The sequence below is a fragment of the Nomia melanderi genome, chromosome 4 (genome assembly GCF_051020985.1).
Source record: "Nomia melanderi isolate GNS246 chromosome 4, iyNomMela1, whole genome shotgun sequence".
NCBI classification, from domain to species: Eukaryota; Metazoa; Arthropoda; class Insecta; order Hymenoptera; family Halictidae; genus Nomia; species Nomia melanderi.
Genome location: NC_135002.1, coordinates 12,841,729 through 12,854,602, shown reverse-complemented (window position 1 = coordinate 12,854,602; position 12,874 = coordinate 12,841,729). Strand labels below are relative to the sequence as shown.

Sequence of the window (12,874 nt, the reverse complement as noted above, 5' to 3'; positions counted from 1 at the left end):
TTATTAATGTTATAGGTAACGGTACTTTCTTGGCACAAAATAATATGCTTCACTCAAACTTTGGTCAAAATGTTACTGATAAGTGTTCTAATATACGTACATACACTATACTATCTATAATGCTTATGATATTAACAATGCATGTCAATTCTAGTTCTTGTAAAGTAGTATGTGTATTGGAAGTGTAACAAATATTTTAAAATGCCAACATACGTACTATATAAAATAAATTCGTAAAATACTAACAAAGCTTTCTGATTTCACTCAGTATGTAGCTTCGCGCATTTCAAAGTTTGAAGATATGGCAGCATTGTATCAAATACGTTTGTATGCTGATTTACCATATTTAATTGTTTTGGGTCAACTACGATCATTTTGCTTGATGTAGTTTTCTTATTCACCATTTTCTAGGTATAGAGGGCAGAGCAAAATCTGTGATTTTTTACACAGTCGGTAATTCAGGACATGTGACACGAATTCTCGTAAGCTGCAACAACTCAAACGAGTTTAGGAAGTAGTGAACTCTTTGTAGCATATAACATTTAAGGTTTACTTTTTATTTTTTTTATATTGACTCAGATATAATTAATTCTACTATAGCTCACGTTATTTAACTTTTTAATAGAAAGTTAATTTTATATTGTAAGAGTTTTTAAAGTTTTCACACTCTTTGATGAGTACATTTATTTTTCCATGGGCACCAACCCATATGAACCGTTCCTATAAATAACCGTTAAATATGTACAATAACTGTAATAGCGGCGCTCGGGAAAAAGCATTGGCATTTTGTTTGTTTGTTGGTGATGCAGCCAGAGTAAAGAACATGCCACAAATTAACATCGAAATTTTGTTTCCTACACTTTCCTATACATGGAAATTGGTGCTTATTATCGCATGTTTCTTTGTTGGCTAGCCTGAATCCGATCGTGAAACGTGTATTCACAAATGATAAGAATACGTTTAGTAATGAACAATACTAGATAAGTGGAATCGCTAAATAATCATACGTGTAGTTAACGTTGAAAAACCTCGATGAATAGTAAATTAGGTCAAACAGTGACGGAATGTCAAAGTAGGACCTTAAATGGAAAATGGCGAAGATCGTGAAAGGATCTGAACCGTTGAGCACGATTTTGAGTTGTGAATATTGCACTAACCTTTCATTCAAGCAAATAGAAGATTTTGTGAGGTGGGTCGGTTTATTTAATTTTTATTTTCACTGTAAAATTATTTTCATTTTTATTCACATTAAACAGTAATCTAAGCTCTTATTTAATTTACTCTAGTGTATTTATTTCAAATGTAACTATAACCATACAGTTTTTATAGTAACTAATGCATTAAAGTGAAAGTATTTTGCTGAATAGCATTTGTTATAAATGTTATGTAGAATAACAGATTTTATCTGATTTTGCTTCAGACACCTAAGAGACCAGCATTGTGCCATAGAAGGAGGATCTTTTGTGTGCCTCTATGGTTATAATGGAGTATGCGCTAGTCTTCCTGTGGAAGGTGTTTCTGATAAAGATTATGTGACACACGCTACTAAACATGCAGCAATGCAACAGCAGCGTAAAAGCAATGGCCAATTCTCAGAACCATCTTCTTCATGGACTGTATATTCTGCTGCACAGAATTTACCAGCTGTTTTAAATGACCCATTTAAAGGAAAACAGAGTAACTTCTTCACTCGTACTTGGGGAGATGGATTTGTAGAAAAAGTTGATATACCTAAAAGTCCATACCTTCCTGAAATTACCATGCAACATTTCGAGTCATATTTAAAGAAAATTGCCAGGGTAACCAATATATTTTTAAAATGAAATATTTATTTTTGAAGACTTAACTTTCTTAATAAAATATTTATTTGTAGAGATTTAGAAAACATTCTCGTATGAATTCAAATGCCAATAGACCAACTACTCCTAATGAATTGTTACAAAATTTTCCAAACTTAAAAAAAGTGAAGTGTTTAGGTAAGAATAATTCTTAATGATTTAAATTATTATTTACTCAATAGAATATCAAATTTTTATATTAAATAAATAATGTTTGTTTATACAGACAGAGTGCAATTTGATTTAACAAACATTCCAAAAATTTTTTTAACACCTAATCTGGATCTTTCTCAAAAGGATAACTTTTATGCTGTATTTCCATTTACAAAAAATGGATTATTGAATGAAGATTCTAATATTGTTATGCATGTAAAACAAATGCAAGAAAAGGTATATTAAAAAGTAAATATGTTAGATAAATTTTAAAAGAAGAAGACAAATAAGATTAAAATTTTTCTTGTAGTTAAGTCACTATTTAGATGTTGTGGAAGTTAAAATAGCTGAACAGGTTGCTTCAAAATCTCAAGCATTTTTTCATGCTATGACTTCTCATGATGCCTTAATGGAGCAACTTACACAAACTATTACTGTTCTGAAAGCTCTTAGAAAGAATATTCATCAAGTTGATAGACATCTAGTCAATGATTCCTTAGATATATTACGGTAAAAATATTTATAATATTATGTTTTACAATTATGTGTTATATTATGTTCAATGTATGTCTTACTTTGATTGTTTTGTTATTTAGATTAGAACAAGCAAGATCTAATCGATTATTAGTTCATGAAAAATTGAAGCTTATGGCCACAGTACATCAAAGTCAACCAATGATACAATTATTATTATCCACTCCAGATTATGTTGCAGCATTAGATCTTATTTCCACAACACAAGAGATACTTTTACAAGAGTTAAATGGGGTGCACAGTTTTAGGTATATTGATATAAGTTGTACAAAAGTAATAACTATTCTAGAAGTTGATATCATTAATTTTTGTTTGTATTTTTAGACATCTAAGTTCTCAGTTAACAGAAATGGAAAAATTAGTAGATAAAATGTTGTCTACAGAATTTCAAAGATATGCAACTGCCGATTTGAACAGACCGTTAGGTGGTGAAAGCAGTGTTCTGGATGGTGTAAGTATACATACAATTTTTGGAAGTGTATACTTCGTTCGTAGCAAACAAACCGTCATCCATCTCTTCCCAGTGAGATCATTTGTACATCCTCAACGAACAGGATAAACTTGTGTCCATCATTTCTGGTCTGCTGCGGCAAAAACATTTTCAATTTGTGGATACCTACAAAGAGGAAGCTATAACAACAGTCAGGGCTGTCACAAAGCAGAGAGTTATAGAAGCTTTAGCAGCAAGTGATTGTTGCAGTGATCAACAAGCAGCTGCCCTTGAAGTTGGTGGACTTTCCTTAGCAGAGAGATTGACGCTACTTAATAACACTATACAATCATTGACATTTCTACTTATGCGAGTAAAGGTATTTACCAAAGTTTATAGTTAGTCATAAATGCTCTTGATTATTTATGTTGTCAATACACTGATACATCTTACAGGCTGTTCATGATGTTATGCAAGACACAGTAGATCTTGTAACTGGTCGAATTTGTGACGGTTCGTTTGATGATAGTATTCCTGATCGATTATTAACTAGAGTAGAGCATTCACGAGTGACAACCAAACTCAATGATATGATAACTTCGGTTTGCGATTATTGTCATGAACGAATGGGGAATCTGCTTTCTGCAGGTGCAAATGATAAAGATAAGTCCCAAATTGATAAAGAGAAAATGAATAACGAGAGTGCAAATAATAAACAAGAAGAAAAGGAAGGTCAAAATTGGAATGATAAATCATCTTGGCTAAGTAAAAGGGCAACTACGGCTCAGGTATGCCAGTTAGCTAACTTAGTTGAGGGATTCACAGAAACTTGCGAAAAAGTCTGTGGTAAGCAGTGTACAGCTTTACGATCTGCCTTTAAGGTACAGTATTACTTTTAATAGGTACTTCTACCTGCTTAACTTGCAGTAATTACTTACAATTTTATTATATCGAAGGCACAAGCTAGCAAGTTTATTCAGAGATTTCACACTGAGCTGAAAACAAAGCTTACTCTTTTATTGGAGTCGGAAAGATGGAAGCAGGCTGACGTACCAACTGAGTTTCAGTCTTTAGTAACTTATGTGTACGAAAACAACTGCTTACCAACTTATCAATTTAAGCCCGAAGACAGGGCTAAAGAAGATGTTATTCATAATTTTATTATAATAGGTGACGAAAAATACGCCGTCGTTGCCACGGCTTTAATGCTTATACAAATGATTCACGAATATTGCAGGTAATTCTTGAATTAATAGATTTATTAAAATGCTAGATGTACTAAATTTAATTACAATTTTAGAACTGCCAGTGAGTTAATCGCCTTGTCTGGGACAATAGGAAGGTATTTGGCTGAATTACTACGTCATTATAATTCCCGTTGCTGTCAACTTGTACTTGGCGCTGGCGCGATGCAAGTTGCTGGTTTAAAAACAATTACTAGTACAATACTAGTATTAGCTGCGCGTAGCTTGAAGCTGATTTTGTGGTTTATGCCTTTTGTAAAGGCACACTTTCAATGTAAGTGAAATCGATCATAGGATTTTCGTTTGTAATGATATTTATAGTATTAATGTTGCAATTTTTTAATAGCATTGATAGAACAAAATCCTAGTCGTGGATTTGGTTCGTCTAATATAAGTGGCGGTGTAGCGTTATTGGATAGTGTTGAAAGGCATATTCGAGATCATGTAAAGGGAATTGAAGGCAAGATCCTTACTATTGTTGACAATCTGCTTGGTGGACAAATATCAAAGTGGACTGCAAGACCACCTGTACCATCAGTTTCATTTAGAAACATTTCAAAGTAAGTGTTTGAACATTAATAATCATTACAAAATAATATGACTAACTTGAATATTAGTTAACTATTAGTTCAACAATAAAAATTCTTGATGGATTAGTTAAAATAGTAAAATTAAGAAACTGAATTGTAAGTTAGTAATTTATCCTTTTTTAAACTTTTATTTCATGATTAAATGTTTCTTAATCTTTTTTATGTAACTTTAACCCTTTCACTATGGCGGATTTAGCCGTCAGTATATTGCTGTTTGATAAGTTAGTTCAGACTCCAACCTATACTTTACTGTAAGTCAAAAATGCCTTTGTTGATTATATAAATATTCATTATTTTTTTGTTTAAGTTATTTCAAATCGGCATGACAATTTATAAACAAGTATGTATCGAAATGATTAAATTTGTAGGATAAACACAATCAAATTTATGCTATAACCGAAATTTCGATGTGCGACTATAGGTATCATTCGTAATGAAAAGGGTATACCAACCTTATCAATTTGATTTGCAAATAATACAGAAAGAAAGTAAACATTATATATACCCTTTTCAAAATCACTTTTGTGCAAGAAAAATTTTAAACTGTCAACGCAGAGGTACAAATTTGTGAAATAAATTATTACTTGCAGCTATTTAATAAAGCTACACGAAGCTGTTTCTGGAATTCTGCCTGCAGTCGAAGTACAAATCTTGTATCGTACGGTAAACACATCTTTTAAAGAAAAACTCAGAGAACAGTTAGTTAAAATGAATATAGTGAACAACGGTGGTCCACAGCATGGCATAGTTACGTCTGAACTTACTTTTTATCTCGAAGCATTACGAAAATTAAAAGTGTTGCCTACCAATGAGCTAGATGACAATTGGATGAGTGACATATGGACTAGATAACATGCAGAGCGTGTGATATATTGCATAATAGAGGCGATGAAGTATTGCCGAAAGAGGTGACTAATCTTTCTTATCGTCTTCCTGCGCACGCTTCACAATAGTCCTAACGACTATGAATGTTTCAATGGATTTTTAAGACATGGTGGCTTCTATTGGAATCATACATAACAATATTTCTAATTATTTTATTCATAAGCATTTTTATAAAATGCTGTATCCAATACTTCAGAACCTGGGTAAATAGAAAACTAAAAAAAGGTTTCATGGGAATATGATTTTATATACATTGGTTATTGGCTACATTTCATAAGAATTATAAGTTAGTTATATTATTCTGTCTCCCAAACAATCATTTATTTACGCTATAGTGTTCAAGTACGAACTTTGGTATAATGAGTATGAACTATAAAAAAGAATTCTGCATATTATGTGAACTCTTTTCTTTTATATCTGTGGTATTCAATCATGAAGAGCTCATTTTTATTTAAACATTATTAACCAGGCAATACAGTTTTTAGTATCATTTGTGAAATATTTAATTTAACAGAACATTGCGAGAAAATAGGGTTGGGATAGAAGGACCAAGATTTTAAGTATCAAATAACTTTCTTCTTTACATAAGTGTCCATATATTTTACTCGTATTTTCTAATAATTAAAATTAAAATTTCATCGAAACAATCGGTAATAAACTTCATATTCTAATGTTCATACTCGAACTTAATAGTTCAAATGAAAGACCTAAAAATTGTTTAAAATATGAAAGACGTATATAATACAACTGCTTTTATTGTTGTGTTCACTGCTAGAATTGGACTGATTATAAAGAATGTATCCTCAGAATAAATCTAATAATGATCCTTTGAACGTTTTTATATATCATGTATTACTTATATCAATCTGTTTTTATCGACAGATTATTACACTAGGTTTTTAATAGTAAAGGTGGCTTATTGTAGGACTGCTACTGATGGTGTGTTTTTATCAAACTTTCCTGAACGAATTAGGGAAATAATTCTCTGGAGAAGGAAAAAAGATATAACTCAATTTAATACTACATCACTATAAGCGTTTCGCGTATTTCAAAAAAAGGTTGTGGATTTAAGCAATTCTCTTATATAATTGATTGTAAATTTTTTTTTCATTCCTGTGACCAAAGATAAAGTGATAAGTTATTGTTATCTCATATTACGTTGCTTATATATAATCTTCTTATTTACATTAGCTTCTGTAATGTTTATAATTTATTATAAATTATATTTATATGGTGCATTCCATTATCAACTTAGTCTAGTCTACTCTGTACATCACGGATAAATAACACAATAATCAGTTGTATTTTGAGCCATTAATGATTTGTTAATAAAAAAATTGTACGTTATGGTCCAACAAAGGCGTATTAATATATTTTAAATATTTTTCACTAAATTTTACTATTTAAAACGGTATAATTGATTATTATAAATTATTGTAAAGTGTTTTGTCAAGACTGATGACGTCTTGTTGAATCATCACGCGTTCCATTTGGAGGTAGAGAAATATAACAACTTAGATGTACCATACCTCATTACTTTATTGCATAATGTATTATAAAAATTATATAAAGATAATACCATATAAAACATTTTTATATATTATATTTATTTATTAAGTAAACGCGGGCTATTCTATCAAAAGATACACCGGATATCGCTGCTATAGTAACGAATACGAAAACACTATCATAACCTACGTGAAAACAAAAAGTGTTCTCATTTATTATCATACATTTCATGCGTGTCTGAGAATAGTACATTGAAAAATAATGGCTAAGAAGAACTCGTATGTATTTTCTTATATTTACTTTAATTAATAGCATTATATATGGTGGATAAAATTTCAAAATTTTGCTCTTGAGGTGGTAGCAAGTGGTTCGTTTTTAATATTGTTTGCAGTAATAAATTAAATCCTTTTTTCTGCGATTGCAATTATTTTATAGTGAAGAAAATATAAGAGATGCAGCGTTGCGGCTTTGTTTAGAAGAAGAACAACATCGTAAGATTGATTCAAATGAAACACATGAACGTTCTATTATCATTGTTGGTACTAAGAAGGTTGTACGTAATTATAATCGAATATATATATATATATTTAATCTTATATATATAATATTACATTATATATACATATATATAAGATTAAATAATATTTCTCGATGAATGTTCTATATTCTCTGAATACCTTCAGGAAGAGATGTGAATTTTTAGGGTAAAACAACGATGACGTATCGATTCCTTGAGAAAGAAGAAACACCGAAGCCAACCATCGCAATCGATTATTCTTTCGGGCGTAAAGCCGGGAAGAGCTTAGTAAGCTTTCCTTTTCCCTACATTTTATGATCACACGTGAACTAAGTATTGAATTACTTACCATCAATTTTATTACATTGATTGATTTACCTTATTTACAATAGACTAGTAAAAAAAATCATTATTGACAATAATTTACAAAATATTGTAATAATTTACAATGGTTTGCAGAACACGGAATTCGTCATTGTTTTTCCGTTTTCTTTTCTTGTCGATACAGATAAAAAATATTGTACATGTTTGGGAAGTGGGACACTTAACGTCTTCGTTAGTATCCGCCGCAATGACGGGCGCGTCTTTAACTCATTCGCCTCATCATCTCACGATATTAATGATGCTGGATTTGTCGCAACCAGAAATTTTATGGTCTTCATTCGAGGAAGCTCTGTCGGTGATTCGAAGCGCGATGAAAATGAGTTACGACGATAAAATGATACAGGAACTTAGGCATCGTCGAGCTACAGAACGAAAGAGAGCGTTAGAAAAGGAAGTTGATCCTTTTCCGATAAAACTTTGCATTGTAGGTGGGAAATACGACAAATTTAAGGTATCATGTCAAATTATCCCTTAAAATATTTGTATATTAATGGAATAAAAAGCTCGGTTAATTCTGTAATAGGATTTAGATCTAAATACAAAGGAATTAATGGGAAAAACTTTAAGAGCTACGGCTCATATCTTAGGGGCAGGTCTCTATTATCACTCATCGAAAGATAAGACCATAGTGCGGAGAACCAAAGACATATTATCTTATTATGGATTTGGCACTCAACTTTCGTAAGGTTTTTTTAGATACCGAGACATTTGAAATGTCTTTATTTTTAAAAATAGAACTGTACAATTGCAATCATATTTTCTTTCCACGGTATAATTCAGCGGTGGAAAGTGTATAGATTTCGAGAAGCCATTAATTGTGTCGCCTGGCACAGATTCATTTTCCTCAATCGATTTGCAATTTCCTCAGACGAGGCCTTCGGCCATCTTAGATGCCATCAAACAGATTTATATTACTCGTATACCGCAAGTGTCCAGAAGCAGTGATATTACCTTGGAAGATCCAAGCAATGATCCTAACTTCAATGAGCCAATTATTGATAGATTACGAGCACAAAGAGAAGAGGTGATTTTAATTCATCAACTTGATTTGTATTGTTTTAGAGGGAATGATGGATTCATATTTCATACTCAAAAATGTTCTCCACCCTTAGCGTCTCGTACGATATTATTAGTTGAACGGATTTTCCATTTACGATTTGCTTGTAGGAAATTGGTATTCTGCTTCACAATATGCTGGAAGGTCGAACACCTCAAATTCCCATTCCGGATCCGTCATAGATTACGGTTAGATAACATTATTCTGCTATATGGATTTATCGCGAATTCTTCTCACGTGCTTGATCCTGTCGAGATTGGAAGAAACTTTCAAATGGATAGCACCACCCTATCAGTTTTATACTACATATACTTTGCAAAAAATTTGCAAAAATGTAGGCGGGCTATGTATAAATATAATTATGCGACAATAAAGTTTTTTAGAAGTATTTGTTTTCTTTAGAACATTATCCCCTTATTTTAAGATTCATAATTCGTAACTCCCAACTCAGAAGAGGCGCACTACAGCTTGCAATGGCAACAACGATAAGAAGGCCTGTGATAAAGCTTATTTATCAGAAGGCAAGAAGAATTATGTCATACGACACAATCGCGTACAATTCAGCGTGTACTAGTTCCTTCGTATTCATATAGAAACTAGCATATGCCAATTTTTAGTAATTATTAAAATTTTACTTGTGTCTGTATATTTATCAATAAAGGTTTAATCAAATATATTGAAACGTTTGTTTTATTTTATTCGGAATTGGAAAGAGAAATATTATTAGTAATTGTAAGTTCGCCAGTAGCACTATGCGCTGATGTTCATTGTCTTACCGTATCGTTTGTATGCAATTTAGTCTCTGTTTCTTTATCAGAACTGTTATTAGATATATATTCTTATCAAAATTGAAAAACGATCGTGAGACTTTAGGCAATTGTAATATTCAGAAATTGTGGGTATTATTCGTTGGTAACTTTTTTCAGTAAATTGGCAAAATATTTTAATGTTATCTATTCGTTCACCTTAACAGACTAACAAGGGCGAATACTTAGACCAGGTGCTTCAATTATCTTATCCACGTGGCTCATTTTGATTGTATCGGCAAACAAATGTTTACTTTTAAAATTAATAAATTATATTTTATTGATTCATTTGATCTGTTCTAATAAGTATTAGGCTATTCTTAAAATATTGCAAATTTAATATTTTAATGAAATTAAATAAATTTTGGTTTAATGATTCTGTTTTTATACAGTTTTCTATATTATTAAAATTAATGCAGATAACTTAGATGTTCAGAACGAATGAAATAACTTATGTAGACATTTTTTCCAATTTTTAGTGCTAAATTTTTGAAGAAAAAACTTGATACTGGCTCTGTATTTTACGTGGTGTCCAATTTGCAAAAATGTAGTCCTTGTAATATTATACTGTCTCATAAATTATAACAATTACATATCTTTCAATATTCAGTCAACAATTGTTATAGAGTTCATTAAATACAAACTTGAAAACCGTTAATTATAAAGAGTATACAAATATCTGTTATGGAGAAATTAGTATAGGTATCTATAACTGTGTCTTTTTCGACTGATGCTTAAAGGACGCGTTTGCATTAGACATTAAATCCCAACGGTAAAAATTTTGTAAATGACATTAGAGAAAACTCAAAAATATGTTGCAGATAAAAGACACATATCATAAAAACGCAAAAATAGAATATTATCTTTAATCTTACCAGTTTTCATAAAATAATTCAGAAGCAATAAATATTAAAAAGGATCAAGCAATAATTGACGCATAAAATCACTAACAGCACTTTGTGACTCGCGGAAATATTTTACTCTCTCGATTAAAAGTAAAATCTGTATCGCAGAGTTCATTAACGCGTAGCACAATTATATTTTCTCCTATATTCTACTTTTCAAAATAAATGTAAAAAGTAACTTAAGAAATTCACGCATAACTAGTATTTCGCTTGCTCCAAAAATGCTTTAAAAGGGTCCCAATATTTACAATATTTAAAAAAAACCATTTATAAAGATCAAAATAAAATAACATTCTCCCAAAAGCATTCAAACAGCTTCCCATCTCAGCCAGACAATTCCATTATCCATTCAAACTCAATTTCCTGAAAAACCGAAAACGGGGGATCAATTCCGCTTCTGGATTCGTGTTCGGGGCAACTGCGCGAGGATCATCCGGCGGATATCGCGGATCAAAATTCGTGCGGCACGGTGTTATCGGACCGTCACGGTAACCCGAGGTGGTTGGTACCCCACCGATCGGTCCTGACTGGTCGCCGATGGGGCGCAGGCGTTTCGTCCGGCCCTCTTTAAAGGGCAAAAGTAGCGATGTGTTGCGGCACCGTGACAGCGGATCTCCCTTGTTTCCAGCGGCAGAGAGCGGAGCGGTGCGCTGATAAGAGCGTCGTGTCGGCAGCGAAAACGGTGACGCTTGCGCGCTACGGAGCGTCGCGCTTGCGCTCGAGCTACGGGTCGCCCCCGATACACGGATAGTCAGAGTCGAGCGTTTACGAAAACGAGATCCGGCTGGGGGGTTTTCCGCTTGGTCGCGGGCCTCTCGCTTTCTGGCCTCGGTTTCCTCAGTGAAAATGCCGCTGTGATAGAGAGGCACCGCGCGTGTCGTGTGCTCTACCCGGGCTCTTGGTCGCGCCGCAATCGAACACCCGTGTCCGACTGTCCACGCGAATTTTCTGCACCGCGGTACCTTTACGCTTTGCGGTTCCACCGATCCGCCGCGACTCTTTCCGTTATCACACCTCCTCGCCTTCCTCCTTCTCCACCTCCTCTTCCTCCCCTCCCCACCCTCTCTTGTCCTAGTAATCCCGTCTCGTTCTCGCCCTCCGCGATACGCGCGTTTTCTTTTCTTAATCTCAGCCGGGAAGTGATTTTTCAACGCGTCCTCGGGTCCCGTTGATTCAACGAGTCAGAAGCGTACCTGATACCGGAAGTCGGCGACGCCGGGAGTTTCGTAACCATCCCCTAAAACTGGAGAGCTGCGCCGGCTGCTAATCGAATAGGTGAGTCGTTAAATCGCATCAACGGAATATGCGCGTGTTTGCGCTAGCATGTGCGTGCATGTGCGTGTGCGATTCGTGTGGTTGTACCATTCGATTCACCTGTCACCGTGATCGAATCGATAAAAACAGGATCGCACGATACGCCGTTCTCGCCACGACCAACATCGTATATCGCGGTGATCGTGGACTGCCCCCTCCTGCGGCCGCTTCTCGCGGTTATCGATTCCGGTGTGAACGCGCCCTCCCTGGACAGTTATCCGGTCGTCCTTCTTGCGCGCATCTTCGACGGCGGGATCGAGTTCTTTGAACGATCAATATACTATCGGGCCAGCGCGTGAATACGCGTCCCCGCGTCGTATTTTATGCCGTGCGAACGCGCGACGGGAGACAGAGCGTCGGTCACCCTGTCCGCCGTGGACGCGTGTCCCTTTTGCCGCCGTGCCGTGGCTGTTACTGCGCTGACCGGGAGCTAAAGGTAATGAGCGACGCAAAAGAAATTGTGCGGAATGACAACGCTCCGCCACCGATCGAATCGGAAATGTCCGTTTGATGTATGCGCGCTCGCCGATTCGTCGCCGCGTACGCACGGGACAGACACCGTTGCTGGCGTATCGTGTGACTCGGCGAATTGTTCGGTGACAGGTCGATTTCATTGTTTCATTAAACTGTTTACGGTCTCGGATGGCAAAGTTCGCGTTCGAACCTGCTTCATACTTCATTTCGACTTGTCTGATGAAACGAGGTGCA

The 12,874-nt window shown here is 34.5% G+C and overlaps 3 protein-coding genes across 7 annotated transcripts in view; all 3 read left to right on the top strand.

The window, feature by feature from the left end:
* The first annotated feature begins 473 nt into the window (after positions 1-473).
* Positions 474-7,683, top strand: scat (VPS54 subunit of GARP complex scat). Of its 2 annotated transcripts, none has more exons than XM_031973394.2 (14): positions 474-547; positions 914-1,189; positions 1,421-1,799; positions 1,874-1,976; positions 2,065-2,228; positions 2,302-2,501; positions 2,588-2,773; positions 2,850-2,976; positions 3,080-3,334; positions 3,411-3,836; positions 3,912-4,192; positions 4,256-4,473; positions 4,546-4,759; positions 5,380-6,517. In XM_031973394.2, exons 2-14 carry the CDS (start codon positions 1,092-1,094, stop codon positions 5,639-5,641), a joined length of 2,913 nt encoding a protein of 970 aa, XP_031829254.2. In that variant the 5' UTR covers positions 474-547; positions 914-1,091; the 3' UTR covers positions 5,642-6,517. The 2 variants fall into 2 exon arrangements, 1 of the variants encoding a protein (XP_031829254.2); XR_004234698.2 differs by lacking the exon at positions 474-547 and adding an exon at positions 7,293-7,683 and having other exon boundaries at positions 755-1,189; positions 5,380-5,697.
* On the top strand, positions 7,323-9,808 carry LOC116425529 (cytoplasmic dynein 2 light intermediate chain 1). Of its 3 annotated transcripts, XM_031973406.2 has the most exons (7): positions 7,323-7,461; positions 7,619-7,736; positions 7,887-7,988; positions 8,209-8,535; positions 8,608-8,765; positions 8,865-9,108; positions 9,252-9,452. In XM_031973406.2, exons 1-7 carry the CDS (start codon positions 7,445-7,447, stop codon positions 9,321-9,323), a joined length of 1,038 nt encoding a protein of 345 aa, XP_031829266.1. In that variant the 5' UTR covers positions 7,323-7,444; the 3' UTR covers positions 9,324-9,452. The 3 variants fall into 3 exon arrangements, with proteins under 3 accessions (XP_031829266.1, XP_031829264.2, XP_031829265.2); XM_031973404.2 differs by having other exon boundaries at positions 8,865-9,808; XM_031973405.2 differs by lacking the exon at positions 7,323-7,461 and having other exon boundaries at positions 7,619-7,740; positions 8,865-9,808.
* A 1,682-nt stretch (positions 9,809-11,490) lies between these two features.
* Positions 11,491-12,874, top strand: part of numb (NUMB endocytic adaptor protein) — a 74,737-nt gene continuing 73,353 nt past the window's right edge. Inside the window, exon 1 of one of the 2 annotated variants that reach the window (XM_031973398.2) lies at positions 11,491-12,127. The gene's annotated coding sequence lies outside the window, so the exon portion shown is untranslated. Of the gene's footprint in view, positions 12,128-12,331; positions 12,603-12,874 lie in introns of those variants that run through there. The other variant, XM_031973400.2, reaches the window with a different exon arrangement.